Source organism: Neofelis nebulosa, chromosome 1 (genome assembly GCF_028018385.1).
Source record: "Neofelis nebulosa isolate mNeoNeb1 chromosome 1, mNeoNeb1.pri, whole genome shotgun sequence".
Lineage (NCBI taxonomy): Eukaryota > Metazoa > Chordata > Mammalia > Carnivora > Felidae > Neofelis > Neofelis nebulosa.
Window position 1 is genome coordinate 95,783,223 of NC_080782.1, and position 21,926 is coordinate 95,805,148.

Below are 21,926 nucleotides of genomic sequence, written 5' to 3' on the forward strand. Positions count from 1 at the left end.
CAATTTTATGTCAATTATACCTCTACAAACCTGTAATTAAAAAAAGAAATTGTTGCCTACTCCAAAGTCACGAAAACATTCTCCTTCATTCTCTTTTAAATCCTTAATTTTAGTTTTCACATTTGGACCTAAGATTCAAGTCAAATTATTATTTCTGTATGGTATGAAGTAGGGATCAAAGTTATTTTTTTCCATGTGAATATCCACTAATAATTTATTTTCAACAGCATACATTTTATAATTCCCTTACATATTTTTGTTCCCCAAAACAATTTAAAATACAGCTCTAAATCTTTTTTATAGTCTTTCAACATTTTTTATTATATCATTAAAAGTATCATTTATAAAATTTCCGTTTTTTAAAATTAGGATATAGAGATGAATTAGAATTTGTACTTTGACTCTATAAGGCAACTGATGAATTCGTTTGTTTTGTTTTGTTTGTCTTTTCAAAACTTTATTTTATTTTATTTTTTTTTAATTTACATCCAAATTAGCATACAGTACAACAATGATTTCAGGAGTAGATTCCTTAGTGCCCTTACCCATTTAACCCATCCCCCCTCCCACAACCCCTCCAGTAACCCTCAGTTTATTCTCCATATTTATGAGTCTCTTCTGTTTTGTCCCCCTCCCTGTTTTTATATTATTTTTGTTTCCCTTCCCTTATATTCATCTGTTTTGTCTCTTAGAGTCCTCATATGAGTGAAGTCATATGATTTTTGTCTTTCTCTAATTTTACTTAGCATAATACCTTCCAGTTCCATCCACGTAGTTGCAAATGGCAAGATTTCATTCTTTTTGATTGCCAAATAATACTCCATTGTGTATATAAACCACATCTTCTTTATCCATTCATCCATCAATGGATATTTGGGCTCTTTCCATACTTTGGTTATTGTTGATAGTAAATACAGCTTTAAATCTTAATCTAAGTGATACTCAGCTGATAAAGTTCTCAAAATAAAAGAATTTTGCCTTAAGATTAATATTTTTAAAACTATTATCAAGGGTCAAATAATCAAGTAGCAAAAATAATCTTCTGGACAAATGAAATTTTATTTAAAACCTCATTAAAATGCAGTTCATTTAGAAAATTTGTAAACTAAGCTTTACTTTTTATTATAATTTTAAATTATTCTTTGTTCCAATTGTTAAAATTTTGTAATTATAAAATTTTATCTTTTGTTTTTGGCAAACAACCATAGAAAGTGAAGTTTTAGGTATTATTTGACAAATAGGACTGTATTTAGTTGGAGCTAAAATTTAAAGTGGAAATATAATTGTCTTCTTTAAATACTTCTATGTCTACAATGTTTCATGTTATACTCCTCACTGTATTTATCTACAATGGATATGATCATATGACAAGTCTAGAAGAAGGGAACTAACCTTGTCTGTTGAGTACTTACTATGCGTTGAGCATTGAGCTAGATCCTCTATTACATGAATCTCAATCTTCATAACAACTACAAGAAAATCCTCATTTTCCCTCCATTTTATAGATAAGGAAATCAAGATTCAATGAGGTTAAATATTTCCAAAAATCTATAGCTAGTAAGGGACAGAGGTGCTATAAGGGAAGTCTATCTGAATTCAAAATTATATTTTCACTATATACCACTTTATCTTCTGGGAGAAAATGGCTGATAAACCAAGGCAAATTACATATCTTAGGATATTCATTAGTAAGTTTCTTTTTAATAAATGAAAGAAGTACATGTTTTTCTGAATACCTTGCTCAAGACTAAGCCACATACTATAAAGGACAGTTAAGAATGCACCCTTACCATGAAGGGCTTTCTAACCTAGCTGAAGAAATATAACTAACATGTATGACATAATTAGTGAACAATATTAAATAGTTAAAATTAACTGTTAAAGGAAGGTCTGGAGACCGTTGATGTTGCAGGCATTTTTGAAATGAAGCACTGAAGGTCACTGAATTGACTTTTAGAGTGGGCTACATTGTGGATGGTCTTTAAGAGTAAAATTCAATAAAGTTGCATGTAAGAGGCCCCTGGAGGTTTCTAATTTGCAAGAGGCACTTATAAAAGCTTTCTTCAGCAGAAATACTCAGAGCATCTCTGAGTAGAGTGTGAACAATGAAGACATGAAGAACAAGTTTCTGAAGTTCTAGCAGTAAAATAAGGGCCTGAACAAGGCCCTGAAGGGCCTGAATAAGGGCCTAAGGTGGTGCTGGTGAGAAATGAAAATCAAATGATATGTCACTAGGATTAAAATTCTACTCTTCAAGCTGCTCTGGAAGATAGTGTGAAGGTTCCTCAAAAAATTAAAAATAGAACTACCCGATGACCCAGCAATAGCAGTGCTAGGGATTTACCCAAGGGATACAGGAGTGCTGATGCATAGGGGCACTTGTACCCCAATGTTTATAGCAGCACACTCACCAATAGCCAAATTATGGAAAGAGGCTAAATGGCCATCAACTGATGAATGGATAAAGAAGATGTGGTTTATATATACAATGGAATCCTACTTGGCAATGAGGAAGAATGAAATCTGGTCATTTGCAGCAATGTGGATGGAACTGGAGGGTATTATGTTAAGTGAAATGAGCCAGGCAGAGAAAGACAGATACCATATCTTTTCACTCATATGTGGATCTTGAGAAGCTTAACAGAAGACCATGGGGGAGGGAAAGGGGAAAAAATAGTTACAAACAGACAGGGAGGAAGGCAAACCATAAGAGACTCTTACATACAGAGACCAAACTGAGGGTGGATGGGGGTGGGGGAGATTGGAAAATGGGTGATGGGCATTGAGGAGGGCAATTGCTGGGATGAACACTGGGTGTTGTATGTAAGCCAATTTGACAATAAATTGTATCATAAAAAAAAAGAAACCATGTGGCTAAATAAAAAAAAAATTATGCTCTCCAGTAGTATTGTACTCACTATAGATAAAATATTATGATGGAAATAAAGAATACAAAATACATACACAGTTGCCAGCATGCTCCCAATAATATGGAAATGCTAGATCCATCTAATTTAATCTACATTGTTTTCAGTAAGTGGATTTTATTCTGTCATGATAAAGGTGCTCACCTGTGTGAAAGTTAGAACATTTTTAAAGCCCTCTTACTCTTCTGTAATTTCTGAAATAACCAGTTTTCCAGGAAAAAAGAAAGAGGGTGCCAGAGTTTTGTTGAATCTCTGTAATACAAGTGCCAACAAATTGTGATTTATATCGAAGCTGTAACATGTAAATTCTTTCAATTACCTTCAGTATATCAAAATCATATTTTTATAAAGGTTTTCAAAGCATAATCTTCCTAAATTATTATTACAACAGACCCACTGAAATATCTTATTTCCAAATCTTTTTAAAAAATTTTTAATGTTTATTTATATTTGAGAGAAAGACACAGCATGAGTGGGGTAGAGGCAGAGAGCGACAGAAGCAGGCTCCAGGCTCTGAGCTGTCAGCATAGAGCCTGACATGGGGCTTGAGCCCATGAGCTGTGAGATCATGACCCAAGCCAAAGTTGGACACTTAACTGACTGAGCCACCCAGGCACCCCTCTTCTTTCCAAATGTTTTAAGTAAATACAGTATCATAAGGATATATGCCTAATAAAGTAAGCACTAAGTGTTCTTTGATTAGATGATGTGGAGAATAAGTCAATCATCATAATTTATGTGGTAATTAGTTCAGACCAAAGCAGGGGATTATGAAACCAAAACATGAAATAACTTAGAAGAATCTTCTTAGAGATTAACTTTGACTCCAATGGCTTGTTGAAATTCATGGTTTTGTGGTTCCAAGATGTCATAGAAAACTTGTTTTTTGTCAAAATGGTCTCTAATGCAAAGTAAATCTTCAATGGAATAGTTATCATTTTTCCCAGTCCAAATAGTCAGGCTGTACCTGCATTAAAATAAAACAGAATTATACAGTGAAAAGTAAAAGATAAGAAACAGTGATGAGGAATTCCAATAAGCCTAAAAATAGTTACTCTCATTTATCTTTAACCCAAATTCACAGACAAAAAAAATTAATTAGCAGTGCTAGAACATATAGTTTCTGTTTCATTCTTTCATCAACATCAAAAGGACTAGAGAGAAAAAAAAATTCACATTGCTGTCAGCTAAATTAGGTAACTGCTATATCTGAGTTACAGGAATGTTAAATGGCTTTGGAAACCCAGACTGGTAACACTGAAAATGGGCCAAATTTTGGACAAAAAAACTAAAGAGATTGTATTGCTGATCAAGGAATATGTTCCTTACACAAAAGCTACAGCTCTAACTTGTTTTTTTTTTTTCAGCAGGATGGGTAGAGTCAAAAGCATGACTGCAAGAGATTATGAAGAGATGTAAATGCCACTGATATTACCAACATTCATATTCACTTATAAATGGCCCTGCTCTCCCTTCTGGTCGGTGGCGGGGTCGGGGGGGTAGGTTATATGAGATATAAGAATGCCAAGAGATGTCACTAAGGATGCCAAACAGAATAAATTCAGATCCTTTTCTGGAGTTAAAAAAACAATAATAACATATGCATATTTATTATGGATGTGAAGAATTTATTCAGAATTTTAATGTTACTTAAATTGTATATTCTTTAAGTAAACATTACTTCTATTAAAGTACTCTTGTCACAGTGCACCTGAGTGGCTGAGTTGGTTAAGCATCCAACTCTTGATTTTGGCTCAGGTCATGATCTCACAGTTGATGGAATCAAGCCCCGCATCAGGCTCTGTGCTAGCATCATGGAGCCTGCTTGGGATTGATTTTCTCTCTCTCTCTCTCTCTCTCTCTCTCTCTCTCTCTCTCTCTCTCTCTCTCTTTCTCTGCACCTCCCTTGCACAGGCTCTCTCTCACTCTCTTTCTCTCTCAAAATAAATAAACTTAAAAAAAAAACTCTTAAAAAATCCACAATACCCCTAATGCATCAGAAACTGAGAAAATGCAAAGCTGGTAAGTAGCTTCACATTTGTGTTCCCCATAAACATGTCAGAATCCAGGAAGAAATCTCCAAAGCACCTCTTCTACTATTAATAAGAAATAATCTAACCAAGGTATATGTTCTTGCTATGTTGACATATTCCTGTCCTTAAGGATGGTGACATCATTCTGGAAATATAACAGAGAAAAGTATTTTGAATTTCATTCCATAGCAGCATTATGTGGCAAACCAAAAAGAAATTTTAAACTAGAAGCGAGGATACACACACACACACACACACACACAAATAGGAATTACTTTACAAACTGTATTTCTTATGACTTACCAAGACTGAATCAGAAAGAAATTAAAAATATGGATAGATCAATTACTAGTAAAGAAATTGAATCAGTAATTAAAAACTTCCTAATGAAGAAAAGCCCAGGACCAGGTGGCTTCACTGGTGAATTTTCTAAACATTTAAAGAATTAAAACCAATTCTTCTCCAACTTTTCCAAATAACTGAAGAGAAGGAAACAATTCTAAATTTATTTGACAAGATCAGCATTATCCTGACACCAAAACTAGAAAAGAACACTACTAAAAAGGAAATCTATAAACCAATATCCCTGACGAATACAGATGTAAAAATTTCCAGTAAAATACTACCAAATTGAATTCTGCAGCACAATAAAAGATCATACACCATGATCAAGTGGGATTTATCTCTGTGATGCAAAGACAGTTCAACACACACAAATCAATCAATGTTACATGTCACATTTAATAGAATGAAAGAAAGGAATCATATGATCATTTCAGTAAGTACAAAAAAGCATTTGACAACATTCACCACCCACTCATGATAAAAACTCAGTAAATTAGGCTCAGAAGGAACATATCTCAACATAATAAAGGCTATATATGACAAGTCCACAGCTAACACCATACTCAATGGTGACAGGATGAAAACTTTTCCTCTAAGATCAGGAACAAGACTAGGATGCTCAGTCTCACCACTCCTATTCAACACAGTACTGGAAGTCCTAGCTACAGCAATCAGGCAAGAAAAAGAAGTAAAAGCTATAAGAATTAGAAAGAAAGAAGTACAATTGTCTCTGTTTGCAGATGACACACTTTTATACATAGATTTGGTATAAAGACTCAACCAGAAATCTGTTAGATCTAATCAATGATTTCAGTAAAGTTGCAGGATACAAAATTAACATACAAAAAAAATCAGTAGCATTTCTATACACTAACAGTGAAATTTCTGAAAAAGAAATAAAGAAATTGATCTCATTTACAACAGTATCAAAACAATAAAAGACATAGGAATAGATTTAACCAGGAAATGAAAAATTTTTATGCTGAAAACTGTAAGACATGGATGAAAGAAATCAAAGAAGACACAAAGAAAAGGAAAGGTATCCTGTCTTCACATAGTGGAAGAATTAATATTATTAAGATGTTAATCCCACCAAAAGATTCAATGCAATCCCTATCAAGATTCCAATGGCATTTTTTACAGAAGTAGAAAAAAAATCTCCTAAAATTTATATGGAACCATGAAAGACCCTGAATAGCCAAAGAAATCTTGAAAAAGAAGAATAAAGCAGGAGGCATTATACTTCCTGATTTCAAGTTATACTATGTAGCAATAGTCATCAAAACAGTGTGGTATTGGCATAAAAACAGACAAATAGACAAAGAGAACAGAATCAAGAGCCAAAAAATAAACCCAAGTATAAACTGCCAACTAGTATTTGACAAGGAAGCCAAGGATATTCAAAGGAGAAAAAAAAGTCTCTTCAATATATGGTACTAGGATAATTGGATAATCACATGGAAAAGAATGAAATTGAACCTATACCTTAAACCAGTCACGAAAATTAACTTGAAATGGGTTAAAGACTTAAAAATAAGACCTGAAACCATAAAACTCCTACAAGAAAACATAGGAAAAAAGCTCCCTGACATAAGTCTTGGTAATGATTGTTTGAATATGACACCTAAAGTACAAGCAACAAAATAAAAAATAAACAGGTGGGATTAAATCAAACTAAAAAGGTTTCCCCACAGCAACAAATTGAAAAAACAACTTAGGGAATGGGAAAAAATATTTGCAAACCGTACATTAGGTAAGGAGTTAATATCCAAAATACATAAAGAACTAACAGCAAAAAAAAACTAACAGCGATAATTATAGCAAAAAAAACATCAAATAACCCAACTTAAAAATGGGGAAAGACATTTTTCCAAAGAAGATATATGAAAGGCCAACAGGTAATGAAAAGATACTCAACATCACTATTCATTATGGAAATGTAAATCTAAACCACAATGAGATATCACCTCATACATGTTAGTATGGCCATCTTCAACAAGACGCAAGATAACAAATGCTGGCATGGATGTTAAGAAAAGGGAACCCTTGTGCACTATTGGTAGGATTATAAATTGGTGCAGCCACTATGAAAAATAGTATGGAGGACCCTCAAAAAAATAAAAATAGAACTACCATATGATCCAGCAATTCCACTTCTGGGAACATATCCAAAGGAAACAAAAACATCAATTCAAAAACATCAATTCAAAAAAATATCTGCACCCTCATGTTCATATCAGCATTATTTACAATAACAAAGACATTGAAACAATCATGTCCATCAATAGATGAAGGGATAAAAAAGTTGTAGTATATACATATATACAATGTAGTATTATTCAGCCATAAAAAATGGGGAAATCCTACCATTTGCAATACGATGGATGGACTTTGAAGGCATTATGCTAAGTAAAGCAAGTTAGACAGGAAAAGAAGTACTGTACAATCTAACTTATATGTAGAATCTAAAAGAAAAACAAAACCTTCACAGAAAAAGAGATCAGTCTTGTGGTTACCAGGGGTCGAGGGTGGGGAAGGGGTAATAGAGGAAGGTGGTCAAAGGTATAAACTTCCAGTTATAAGATAAATAAATACTAAGGATGTAATGTACAAAATGATGAGTAGAGTTAACACTGCTGTATGATTACATAGGAAAAGTGTTTAGACAGTGAATCCTTTTTTTACAAAAAAAAGGTTATTTATTTTGAGAGAGAGAGAGAGAAAGAGAGAGCACAAACAGGGGGAGGAGTAGAGAGAGAGGAGAGAGAGAATCCCAAGCAGGCTCCACGCTGTAACACAGATCCCAATGCAGGGCTTGATCCCATGAACTGGGAGATCATGACCTGAGCTGAAATCAAGAGTAGGATGCTAAATCACCTGAGCCACCCAGGTGCCCTGAGAGTAAATCCTAAGAGTCCTCATCACAAGGGGAATTTTTTCCTTTTCCTTTTTTTCTTTTTACTGTATTTATATGAGAAGATAAAGGTTTGCTGAACCTATTATGATAATCATTTCACAATAAATGTAAATCTAACTATCATGGTGTATATATTGATGTATTTCAATTATTTCTAATAAAACTGGAAAAATACTTTAAAAACCCTATATTTTTGCTAAAATGGCATCTATTACTTTATTTGAACACTATGGTGACACAGATATGGATTTAGATTAAAAAAAGAGCTCTACAAAGTTACTGTACCTCTTTTAATCCTCCCTCTATTATATTTAAAGTGAAATAGGAAGACAAATTGCCTAAGGGTACCTTAAATTATGTTCATTCAAATCAGTTCTCAGGTTTTATTTTTTAAGCCCTTTTCATTATGAAATATATAGGAAAAACCCATAAAACCATAAATATGAATTTTAACAAATTATTATATAATGAACTCCAGTGTAACCAAAACACAAATCAAGAAAGAGAGCACACCATCACCATCACTACCTTGGGAAGTACCTGTATGTCACTGTGCTATCACAACCTCTCCTCTCCCCTGGAGACCTCACAACCTTGACCTTGGTGGTAGCCATTTTCTTGTTTTTCTTTATTTACTGGCTATATATCCATCTGTAAAAAGTACAGTTCAATTTTTGCCTGTTACTTATTTTTATGTAAATGGAATCATATGGTATATAATATTTTTTGGTCTTAGTTCTTTTACTGAATATAGTTTGTGAAATTTCTCCAAGTTGAAACATGTAGCTGCAGTTAATCCATTTTCTTTAGAATACGGTTTAGCATTATCTACTAAAGTAGAAGCTATGAATACTCTATGACCTAGAAATTCTATTCCTAGATATTCCCTCCCTATACAACCTTTATAAATGTAGGCATATGTACACCAGGATGTGTGTGTGTGTGTGTGTGTGTGTGTGTGCATGCGTGTGTGTGTATGTTCACAGCAGCAATCCCTGTAACAGTCAAAACCATGAAACAATCCAAATGTCATTCAATAATAAAACAAATAAATTGTGACATACAAATAATAGAATATATACTTCTTTGTATATTCTCTATTAGAGCCCTTTTGAGATACAAAAATATTCCCCAACTCTGTGCCTAATCTGTTCATGTTCTTCATGGTATCTTTTGACAGGAACAATTTCTGAATTTTAATGTATTCAAATTACTCAAACATATTCTTTATGGCTAGTGATTTTTATATCTTAAGAATCCCTTCTCGGGGCCTGGGTGGCTCAGTTGGTTGGGTGACCGACTTCGGCTCAGGCCATGATCTCGTAGTTTGTGAGTTCGAGCCCCGTGTCGGGCTCTGTGCTGACAGCTTGGAGCCTGAGGCCTGCTTCCAATTCTGTGTCTCCCCCTCCCTCTGCCTCTCCCCTGCTCACGCTCTGTGTCTGTCTCTCAATAATAAATAAATGTTATAAAAAAATTAAACAAAAAAAAGAATCCCTTCCCATCCCCAATGTTATGAAGATATTCTCTAGTGATATATTCCATTAAAGCTTTGCTATTTTACCTTTCATATTTAAAAAAGACTGTGAAAGAAATGTTGTTAAGAGGGGCACCTGCGTGGCTGAGTCGGTTGAGCGTCTGACTTCAGCTCAGGTCATGATCTTGCATTCATGGGTTTAAGCCCCACATCAGGCTTCCTGGAGCCTGCTTTGGATTCTGTGTATCCCTCTCTCTCTCTCTCTGCCCCTCCCCTGTTCATGCTCTGTCTCTCTCTGTCTCTCAAAAAAAAAAAAAAATGTCGTTAAGAGAATTCCAAAATTAGAAACAGGCAAAAACAATTCAACAAAAATAAACAAAACAAAAGAGAACTAGACAGAGAAGTAGATAAATCCATCTGGTGCAATGCCATGGAGCCAAACACAAGGGAGTTTCAAACTGAAGGGGGTAAATATGAGTACTTAATTATAGAGTTTAGGAATTTGACTTGAATATGGTTGGGTTGAGCGTTTGACTCTTGATATTTGGCTCAGGTCATGACCTCACACTTTGTGAGGTCCAGCCCTAAGTCAGGCTCTGTGCTGACAGCACGGAGCTTGGAATTCTCTCTCCCTCTCTCTCTGCCCCTCTCCTGGTCACTCTCTCTCTCTCAAAATAAATAAAGTAATCTTAAAAAATAAGAATTTGACTTGAACAGAGTGCAATATTCAAATGAGAAATTTTAGGAAAGAAAATGACTTCATAGAGAGAACGTGAGAAAACTGAGGTAGTAGTAATAAAAGACATAGGAGGTAGAAACTTCTTATTTGAACATAGCAGCCTAAAGTCAGCACTGCCTCTTTTTCCTCCTAGGAATTACCCAGGGGCAGCAAAAAGAACAAAAGAATGAAAATAGAAACCCCATCTTCAATGAAATTAAGAAAGAACTGAAACTAAAAATTATAAAACAGGTGAAAAGTTTCCAACAGCAACAGAGATTAAAGCCAGATGAGTATGTAAGGAAGTGAAGAGAATTTGCCCATGTCTGTAGATTACAGAGAAAGCCTACCAAAGACACTTCTAGATGAGGGGCAGACTCTACCTAAACACTTTGCAACAGTGGGAATGGCATCCCTGAGCTACAAATGGAGGCTTTCTTGGGGTAGGTTTGGTCCCAAGAAGTTATAGAAACAAGGAAAGAGTTAACACAGAAAAGTCACAGTTGTGCACATCAGACTATTTAGTCCTGTGGAAACTCAAAATTTTAAATATAAGCAATAGATAAAAGATTCTACTTAGAGATACCACAACTGCCTACCTCTATTCACTGGGAAACGTTAAAGGCTAAACACACTCACACATAAAACTCTCTGGTCATAAGAAGCATAGTTTTAATTCCTCTGCAATATGCACTTTGGGCAAGTAGCCTGTCCAGAAAAAAAAAAAAAATGACTTTCTCTAAAATGCAGCAATTGGGGCACCTGGGTGGCTCAGTCAGTTAAGCATTCAACTTCAACTGAGGTCATGATCTCACGATTCTTGGGTTCAATCCCCACATTGGACTCTGCATTGACAGCACGGAGCCTACTTGGGATTCTCTCTCTCTCCATCTCTGCCCCTCTCCACACCAAATAAATAAATAAACTTTAAAAAGTAAAAAAAATAAACTGCAGTAATCAAAATAAAATAAGGAGAAGTACAAGAGTATAAGAAAATAATAAGGATAAATAAATGGCAGATGAAGAAATAAAAACATCATCTTTAAAAAAACTGTCAGATATGGGTACCTGGGTGGCTCAGTCAGTTAAACGTCTGACTCTTAATTTCAGCTCAGTTAATTGGCTTGAGTCCCATGTCGGGCTCAGCACTGACAGTTCAGAGCCTGCTTGGGATTCTCTCTCTCCCTCTCTCTCTGCCCCTCCCCTGTTCGTGGGCTCACTCTCTCTCAAAATAAATAAACTTAAAAAAAAAATTAAAAAGTAACAAAATAAAAAACTATCAGATAGCTGAAATATATGTAAAATTTAAAGAAAACCATCAAGGCAGATGAAAGCCATAACCAACATTTTTTAAATGATGCAACTGCTTCTTTGAAGAAAGAGCACAAAGCAGAGATATGAGCTATGGAAGAGGTTGCAAGATGGTACCGAAGACATAATAAAACATTAATTGGCAGATTATAGGAAAGAAATAAAGAATTAATACTATTATAGAAATAAAGTGAAGTCTGAAGATATACGAGGAAAAACAGGCATTGTGGAAAATATTGTAAGAGATATAGAAGACAAATTATAAAATCAAGAAAAATAAAATCCAAATAAATAAAAAGCAAAGAAAGACTAAAGAGAAAATAATAGATGCCAAAGATAGGCAACAGAGATCTAAATATTCATAACTAGAATCCCTGAAAGAGAAAACTTAGTTTACAAATAAAATAAAACAAGTATTTCAAAATATAATTCACAGATATATTCCAGAAAAGACATTTTAATCTATATACTGAAAACAACACTTTCTACATTCAGTTGTCCCCCAATAACTCCTGCCAAATCAAGACACTTAAAAGAGGAAAAAAAAAAAATCAGACTGGCTTCAACCTTTGCCACATCAACACTCAGTAGAAACCAGAGGAGCAATGTTTTCAAAATCCTCAAGGAAAGGCACTGTGAGCCAAGAATTTTATAGACAGCCAATTTACCATTGACTATAAAGTTCAAAGTTGACAATAAAAGAGAGTACAGTCAAAATTAGGTGAAAGGGGTAAAGAAGTACACTAATTTTATTATTGTTCACAGGAAGAAATTAACAGGTACCTTTAAAGAAGCAGATTAAGCATACTTTATGGAAATTACAGTCATGAATAATCAAAAGGGAAAAATGAACCTCACAAATTATTAAAATTAAAATACAAAGCAAAGGAAACAGCTACAGTGAAGTATTTTCAGGAGTGACTGGGTAGCTCAGTTAAGTGTCAGACTCTTGACTTCAGTCCAGGCTATGATCTCACGATCATGATCTCATGGTCGTGAGATTGAACCCTGAGTGGGGCTCCACACTAAGTGTGGAACCTGCTTAAGATTCTCTCTCTCCTTCTTTCTCTGCCCCTCCCCCATTCTCTCTCTCTCTCTCAAAAAAAGAAAGAAATGTTTTCAATGCTATACAAAGTAACAAGTATGCTACTTCAAAAAAAATGACAGAAACAAGACCAAACAAGACCAACATATCTGTCTTTTTATAAATAATGTAAATAAGTTAAACTCTTCTTTTAAATGGCTATTAGATTAAATTAGTGGGAGTCAGGTATCTAAGTATCTGATAAGAAATTTATAACAAAGAAAAGACTGCTAGAAAAAACCCTAAGGGGTTGGGGTTGAAATTAGAATTTCATTATGAACTCATGGATTTTATATATGTATATATACACATAGAAATGGCTATAGATGTAGGGGTGCCTGGGTGGCTCACTTGGTTAAGTGTCTGACTCTCGATTTTGGCTCAGGTCATGATCTTACAGTTTCATGGGATCGAGCCCCGCACTGGGCTCTGCACTTGGGCTCTGCACCTTGCTCGGGATTCTCTCTCTCTCTCAATCCCCACTCTCTATTAAAATAAATAAACTTTAAAAAAATGGTTTTAGATGTATATATTGTTGTGTGTGTATGTGTGTGTGTATGCATGGTGTGTGTTTGTACACACAAATACACACACACATACACACACTGTAATCACACATATACACAGACAAGTATTTACTAGCTCTGTCCACTGAGATGTCCTAGAAGCAATGACACTCGAGTAGCAATGATCATACCAAACTCCCAGATTTCACTTTCTAAATACTATCCGCCACTGTAATCAAGCAGTTATCCTTGAAGAAGTGGTCAATTTGAGAACTGGGACAGGGAAAGTACCTAAGTCTCCTAAGAACACAAGCATGAGAAAAATGAGGAAAATACCGAACTGATCCAAGTTGAGAACATCTTTCATAATAAAAGCCCTGTCATTTTTTAAGACTGTCAAGTGTATGAGATTGGGAAAGACTCAGGAACTATTCCAGACTGAAGGAGACTGATGAGACATGACAACTAAATATAAGACATGTTCTCAGAAGGTTTCTTGGACCCCAAGGAAAAAAGAAGCATTTTTTTGAATGGTTGATAAAATCTGAATGGGTCTGAGGACTGCATGGTACTGTTGTATTAATGCTGGTTTTCTGATTGGGAGGCTGCATAGTAGTAATATAGAAGCCTGCCTTTGCTTGAGGAAGTACACTCAGGAGTACTTAAGGATAACAAGGCATCATGCCAGGAAAAAATATAAATAGAAAAAAAAAACAGAGAAATAATAAATAAATGCAGGAAAAAGTTAACAATTGGGGAATCTGGGTAACAGAGATGTAGAAAGTGTTTTGCAACTTTTCTATAGGTTAAAAACTATTTTTTTTAATGACAATAAATCACTCTTCAAAAAATGAATGAAAAATAAAACTATAAATTTATTTTTCAAAAAAATATATGGCCAAGTATTCAGGCCAAAGACAATGTGAGCTTAGGTAAAATATCAATCAACAGACCAAGACCTTTTAATAATAAACTTATAATTAACTCTTCATTGAAGAGTCTGGGAGGAAAAGAGACTGAGTCTACCAGGGAGAAATCAGGACAACTTGAGAGACCATAGGTGGGTGATTGCGAACTGTGGGAGATAAAACGGGCCGTGTAGGCACGGAGGGGAGGGATCCCCTTCTACCCACAGACAAAGGGAAGAGAAAGAGCAGCTGGGGAAGCGTAGGGCTGTATCTGGACAAGGGAAAAAAACCTTGGACTGGGATGGAGAGGGGTCCCATCTCTAACTGCAGGTTAGAGGATCTCTAACTGCAGGTTCCATCTTTGGATTGGGGCCCGCTGCCCCGCTCGCACACCTGGGGAAGAGGGGAGCCACCCGGGTTCAGCGGTAGATCGGGGTGCAGTCTGCAGCAGGAGAAACCGGTTCCCTCCCCTGAAGGATTCCGGCACAGGACAAAACCAGCTGGGACCTCGTATGGGGAGGTGCTTACCCAGTACTGGGGCGCACTGAGCGGGAGTTTAACTCCCAGCCAAGCCCCCAGGGCAAAGGAGTCAGCGGAGTGAGACAGTCTCGTCTGCACCCACGGCACAGTGAGGATGGCTCCAAAGGAGTGATTTGACACACGGGGTCATGGAGACGAGACTGGGAACCGCCATTTTTCTTCCCACCACCGCCAAGGTGGGGCCTCAGCTATTCGTCTGCGGAGCCCACAGTGGAGGTGGGACCAGCCTACAGCAAACCATGCCTCTCCAACGCTGGGTAACTGCATATCTTTTGGAGTGGGATTGACGCTGTGGAACCAGACGGCTCCATCCTCCAGACCAGTGCTATTGCGTAGCCTGGATTAATTCTAGAACAATTCTTGTTATTTAGATATATTCTCCCCCCGACCCATTTCTCCCTCTTATCTCTTCCCTCCTGTAGGCTGGGTACTTTGGTTATTGGTTTGTTTAAACAGACATATTTAATCCATTCTCTTGATACATGTTCTACACCTCCTTCTTTACACTCCTTTCTCTCTCTCTGGAATAATCAAGCCGTATAGTTTCTCTGTCTGGGTAACTTTATCTTCCTTTCTTTTTCCCTGCCTCCTTTCTTATTTTCCTTTTCTCTCTCTCTGGATTAAGGCTTTTAGTCCCTCTGCCTGGTCAATGTTTATTTTTTCTTTTTCTCCGCCCCTGTCATTTCTATTTGCTCTTCCATCAGCATCGCCTCCACCCTGTTCTTTACTTGTAGCTGGTGTTTCTGGTTTTTTGCTTTTGGATTGTTTTTAGTTTTTAGGTTTTTTGTTTTTGTTTGTTTGATATGTGTGTTTTTGTTTCCTGTTTGTCTGTTTGTTTTCCTTTACAGGGCTACTTCAAGGAACAAATCAAAGCCCACCTGGTGGATGGTCCAAAACATCACTACGACTAGGGAAATAAAATAACCAAAGTCACAACAACAGAGAGCAAGTCACACTCTCCAAAAAACACCTCCTGAAGGGCCAGGCCCTGGACAGTATATGACCCCTCTTTAATAATTAATTCTTCATTAAGATAAAAGAGATGTGAATATGTACCAAATAATATATCATGAATATTTTAATTTTTTAATGTTTATTTTTGAGAGAGAGAAAAACGGAGCACAAGTTGGGAAACTTATGTACATAATAGGGTAACATTTATTTTTCAAACATCTACCTTCCTACTAATGGTCTTTCTCAAGACCCTTTGTATCCTCAGATCCCTACCCTCCTCCTCAGCTCCTATAAGCCTGCGGTTGCCTCACAGTCTTTAGATTTTCAATGTCTGTGTAGATTCCCCATAAGTATGCTATTAAATTTGATTTTCTCCGGCTGTTCTCTGTCACATCAATTTATTTAGTCCAGCTAGAAGGACCTTAAAGGAAAGAGGAATACTTCCTCTCCAACAGAAGAAATTAAAAGAATGCGAAGCTATTTGAGCCATCTGTGAATAAATAAACTTCAAAACCTGGGTGAAATTAATAATTTTCTAGAAAAATTCAGTATATCAAAATTGGCCCCCCAGAAGACAGAAAATCAAGGGACCACTTACCATATAATAAAAAGGTTGTACAAGTTAATCTTTTCTCAAAACACTAGGTTTGGATTGTTTACCAAATCAGGTACAGGCCATTTCAATGTTTTGTTTTATTTTTTTTTAAGTTTATTTATTTATTTTGGGAGACAGAGTGAGTGGGGGAGGGGGAAAGGGAGGGAAAAACAATCCCAAGCAGGCTCTGCACTGTCAGCGCAGAGCCCAACTCGGGGCTGGACCTCAGGAACCATGAGATCATGACCTGAGCCGAGATCAAGAAGTTGTCTTAACTGATTGAACCATCCAGGTGCCCCTCAATGTTGTTTTTTTTAATATCCCAGAACAAAGAAAAAGGAATGGTTCTTAGCTTTTTTATTGAAATGCACATGACATTTATACCTAAAACTGAGAAAGAAAAAAAGCTACAGACCAGTCTCACTTTCAAATGCAAACCTCCTAACTAAAATTTATCAATAAAATTCAGCAGCATATTAAAAGAATATATCATGATCAAATGGGGTTTATTCTGGAAATGTGAAGATAATTCAATATTATGAAATAGTGCCATAATTTATTTTATTAATAGATATTGGGGAAAAAAACAAGATCATTTTCACAGAAACTGAACAGGTATTTAGTAAAAATTCACTATCCACAGGAATGTGAATACTTCTTTAATGTATGAGTATCTGATTCCCTTACTCTAATATAGTAAATTACCAAACTGAGTTTTTTCTGGATGAGTTGGGAAAATTCTTTATTAGAATTCTTTACATCAGTCTAACATATGCATCAAGGATAGTTTTACCAGAATCTTTCCATTTTTATGTATTCAAATGTATCAAGCTCTCCTTTTATAGTTATGAAGGGAAAAACTCTCTAAAGGACTCTGAAGGGCAACCATTTTAAATTTCCTTCTAAGTCAGCACGACTGTACAGAAACTTTGTTCAAACCAAAAGCCTGATTTATGGCCTGCCAGGCATGCATTATACATCTGCTTTGTAAATGAGCAGCCTAAAGGAAAACCATCTTGTCCTTGAGATATTGATCAATGCCTCTACTCCCTGCATTTGATGATGTTTAAAACACATGATTCCTGCCTATACGCTAATCTATAATCTTTTGAGCTTTTACAAGATGTTAAAAAGTATATACCCTGTAAACATGTTCATTCTCTGGAGCACTTTCATCCCTGTGAATATTGTGTTTCCCAGGTAGCTGTCCTAATTTGGGCTCAAATAAAACTCTATTTTTTAAAATAGATATGTATTAGAGTTCTCTCTCTGGTAACTTTGTGTCAGCAATAGCATTTAGATTCTGTGCCTTACTAAGAAAGATCTTCTCCTTTCTGAAACTATATAAAACATCACTCTTTTTCTTTATGTATTTAATGTTTGATTTTCAAGTATTTAATTCACCTGGAATTTACTGGAAAAAAGATTAAGGAGCAGTGCCAGTTTTGCCTTTTCTGCAGAGTTGGCCTATTTTCCCAACACTACACTAAACTTTTACTCCAATGATTTGAAATGCCAGCTTCTCCTAAACTAAGTTCCATGATAGATTTAGGTTTATTTCTGGGTTTTCCCTGCTGTTCTACTGACAAGTATATTAAAAAGATAGTATCAAAGTTGTTTCAATATTTGTATCTTTATAGTATACTTTAATATTTAATAGTGGTTCAACTAATTTTTATTACATATTAAAAAGATAAAATTTTGATACAGAAAAAACTTGTGAAATTAGGATAGAATTCAAAGAGAAAATATTTTATCCTCTTTCAACTTTTTGAGAATGTATAACATCATTTAAAAAGGACATTTACTGGGCACCTACAGTGTTCAAAAACTTTGGTAAGGAACAGAGGTGAAAGACATGATGTTATATAAGTTAAGGTTAACTGAGAGTTTCATTCTAGTGAGGGAATCTGCTTGCTTCACAATTGGGGCTCATTCTATCTTTTTCTCATACACACTGTCTACATAATCAGTTTTCATCCTCTTTCTGTCTCTCTTACACATGCACTCACATGCACATCCTACATTGTTAAACTTATACATACCTGTTTGATTTCTTTAACAGCCAGAGTAACTGAGAACAAGACTGCCTAACTAATGCTGCTCTCACAGGAAATGTTACAGGCAGATTTAGGTCCTTACATATATATTCCATTTCTTTCACCATTGTCCAACTGTAACCTGAAATTAAAGAAAGAAATTCCATTTTTCTAACTGGAATACTGAAAGTCAATTAAATAAGAAACTAGGGGAGCCTGGGTGGCTCAGTTGGTTATGGGTCTTGGTTTCAGCTCAAGTCATGATCTCCAGGTTTTGTGAGTTTGAGCCCTGCATCCGGCTCCCTGCTGACAGTGAGGAGCTTGTTTGGGATTCTCTGTCTCCCTCTCTCTCTGCCCCTCCCCCACTCACTCTGTCTCTCTCTCAAAATATATAAATACATAAAACTTATTTAAAAAATAAGGAACTAAGTTAAATTACTTATAAATAGGTAAATTCACAGATAATTTATAAAAATTTCCATTTGGATACAGAGTGACTTAAAAAACCACTTAATACATGAAAAAATTTTCAGTGGAAAATGTAGACAAAAAATTAATTCTAAAATCATGCCACAACTGACCAAGAGAAAATTTAACAAAACATTAAAATATTAAGAAGGTTTTATGGAGCACCGGGGTGGCTCCGTCGGTTAAGCGTCCAGCTTCGGCTCAGGTCATGATCTCACGATTCATGAGTTCAAGCCCCACATCAGGCTCTGTGCTGACAGCTAAGAGCCTGGAGCCTGCTTCAGATTCTGTCTCCTTCTCTCTCTGCCCCTCCCCTGCTCATACTCTGTCTCTCTCTAAAAAAATAAATAAATAAACATTAAAAAAAAAAAAGGTTTTACTAATCTCTCAAGCACAAAAAAAGCAAATTTTGACACTATACCTTAAAGATTCTAAAGCTCTTCCCATAGGTATATCTGCATCGTTAATATTCTCTATAAACTTATATTTTCCATGTGTAATTAAGTATTCTTTTCCAAGAGAAAGATGGCTGCTAGGTACTAGACGTTTAATTAATAATTATCGGGGCACCTGGGTGGCTCAGTTGACTAAGAGTCTGATTTCACCTCAGGTCATGATCTCACAGTTCATGGGTTCAAGCCCCACACTGGGTTCTGCACTGGTGGTGTGGAGCCTGATTGGGATTGTCTCTTCCTCCCTCTCTCTCTGCCCCTTTCCCACTTGTGCATGCTCTCTCTCTCTCTCTCTCTCTCTCTCTCTCAAAGTAAATAAATAAAACATTTAAAAAATTTTAAGTAATAATTATCTTCATGGTTGTTTTTTGGCTAGTCCAAATTATTTAGACATTTTACCTAAAGTAGAAATAGTGGTAAAAATGACTTTCATACATGCATTTTAAATCTTATTAAGACATTGTGGAAAACACACTTGCCTATTTATAAAAGCTTCAGAAAAAAATTTTCTATTTTTTAAATAACACTAAACTCTATCAAAAGCAGGCTGTAAAAAGTATTGGTCAATACAGGAACATTTTACAGAAAGCCTAAGTAAATATGTTAGTTTAGCAGCTAAACTCCTTATGAAAAAAGGGGAAAGTTCTGCTTTCCTGAAAAATATGAAAAACTATCGTTTTTTAAATTTTTGTTTGTTTATTTATTTATGTATTTTGAGAGACAGATAAAGAGCACAAGTGGGGAAGGGGCAGAGAGAAAGAGAGACAGAATCTGAAGCAGGCTATGGACCATCAGCATAGAGGTCGATGTGGGGCTCGAATTCACAAACTGTGAGATCATGACCTGAGCTGAGATCAACAGTTAGACACTTAACCAACTGCACCACCCAGGTGCCCCTATATCTTTTTAATTAGAAAAAGGGACTGCTAACAAAAGCTATATTTACATGACTATAAACTTTTAACTCACTTTTCTAAATCTGTGAAATAACAAGTAAGGGAGCATAAAGTGCATGTTGGTAATGACAAGAGGACAGTGAAAGAAAAGTAGCCTGGAGACATTCAACACCACAATGACTTCAAACCCAGATATGGTATTATTCAGTTCAAGGATCAGGTTAAGCCAGAATTATACTAAACAGTGATAAAAGGAATTGGAATCAGTAAGGAAGTTACTAAACTGTTTATAGTTTACCTTATTTAAACACTTTGAATTATAAGCAATATTCTTTAATGAAATTAATAAAATTAAAATGAATTAAAGAATTAGAATTAAGTTAAAGCATATTGCTTTTTCTCTCAATCTTATTAACTGTTGGACCAGGGGGTTAAACCTAAATGTCACTACTCACTTGATAGCAGTTACTCTAATCTTACGTTGGGCTAAAAAGTTAACATCTGAAAACAATAAATGCAAATAAGTAAAAAAACGAATGCCCTGAACACAGGATAAAGACTAAATCTCTGGGCGCCTGGGTGGTTCGGTTGCTTGAGCATCTGACTCTTGATCTCCCGTCAGGTCCTGATCTCATGGTTCTTGAGAACTGTTTATCTGGAAATCACTACCTAGGTATGTATGAAGAAATAGAAAGATGAACCCAAATAGCATAGTCAGTTTCAACCAGGGAAAATAATGTGAATGTCAGGTCCATCCTGAAGGGAAAAGGTGAAAGGAAAGAAGGGACTGGACTAGAGGAGAGTCTCATGGCCTCTCACTCCCCTGTCCAACCAAAGAGAACATGAGGGTGCCAAAGTTCTAGCAAACTACTTTTAAGGGCCTCCCACTGTCTACAGAACAGAACTTGTGCTCTTCAACCACACTCCCCTTACTTCTGGCCTCACATCACTGGCTAAGTTTTTGTTACTACTTCTTTATCTTTCATCTGACATAGGAAGTTTGCTCCAAGGTAAAAAGAGTATATTATGTTTTCCAAGTTCAAATAGACAACTCAGGATATGTTTAAAATTTATAAAGAGGCAGTTTTTGTTAATCTAGACCTTGTAAATAAATATTTCCCATAGAAGTTTGGTAACAGAATATCACCAATGAATGCAGTGTCTATATGAAATAAAAGAAAGAAGAGTCATACAGATGCCTTTAGGACCAGACCTTTCTCTCCATTAGACTCTTAGATTATGGAATAAGTTTTTGGTTTTGTACTGAGAAGTGTTATTTTTAGATTTCAAGTAGATTTTCATTTGATCAAAAAGAAATACATTTTAAAAATTATTACCTTCATTGACTTTCTCAGGATGCCATCCTGTTGTCCAACCCAGGGAAAACGTCACATCTGGAAAGAAGGATGTCACTGTGTCTATAAAAGGTTTTGCATCCACTACTCTGCTATTTCCATTTGGACCAGGAAGAATATCAGCATTAATCCACACAGGACGCTGCAGATGCCTCTTCACATTTTCCAGGAGCATCATGGATGGTTCCACAGCTGCTAGACTAAAAATATAGTTTGCTGTCAATAAGATACATTCCTAAAGTAAAAATAAAAAGAAGTTCTTTGAGACTACTGTTTTCAATGTTCTCAACTTCCTAGTAAAAGTATAATACAATAATGCCTAAGTTAAATAAATTCAAAGATCACATAGAACCAGAGGGGAAAGTTAACATATTCCACATCTCAAAACGTTGATTTATACTTAT

The 21,926-nt window shown here is 35.7% G+C and overlaps 1 protein-coding gene across 8 annotated transcripts in view; it reads right to left on the reverse strand.

Annotated features, from left to right (window-relative positions):
- FAM151B (family with sequence similarity 151 member B) overlaps positions 1-21,926 on the reverse strand; it is a 40,289-nt gene that overhangs the window by 5,534 nt on the left and 12,829 nt on the right. For 2 of the 8 annotated variants that reach the window (XM_058728524.1, XM_058728565.1), the window contains exons 4-6: positions 21,505-21,722; positions 18,358-18,493; positions 3,345-3,894 (exon numbers count right to left, since the gene is read on the reverse strand). In XM_058728524.1, the coding sequence (XP_058584507.1) occupies positions 3,735-3,894; positions 18,358-18,493; positions 21,505-21,722 (514 nt within the window). In that variant the 3' untranslated portion in view covers positions 3,345-3,734. Of the gene's footprint in view, positions 1-1,040; positions 3,180-3,344; positions 3,895-5,046; positions 5,106-8,750; positions 8,874-18,357; positions 18,494-21,504; positions 21,723-21,926 lie in introns of those variants that run through there. The other 6 variants (XR_009261236.1, XR_009261231.1, XM_058728549.1 and 3 more) reach the window with 6 other exon arrangements.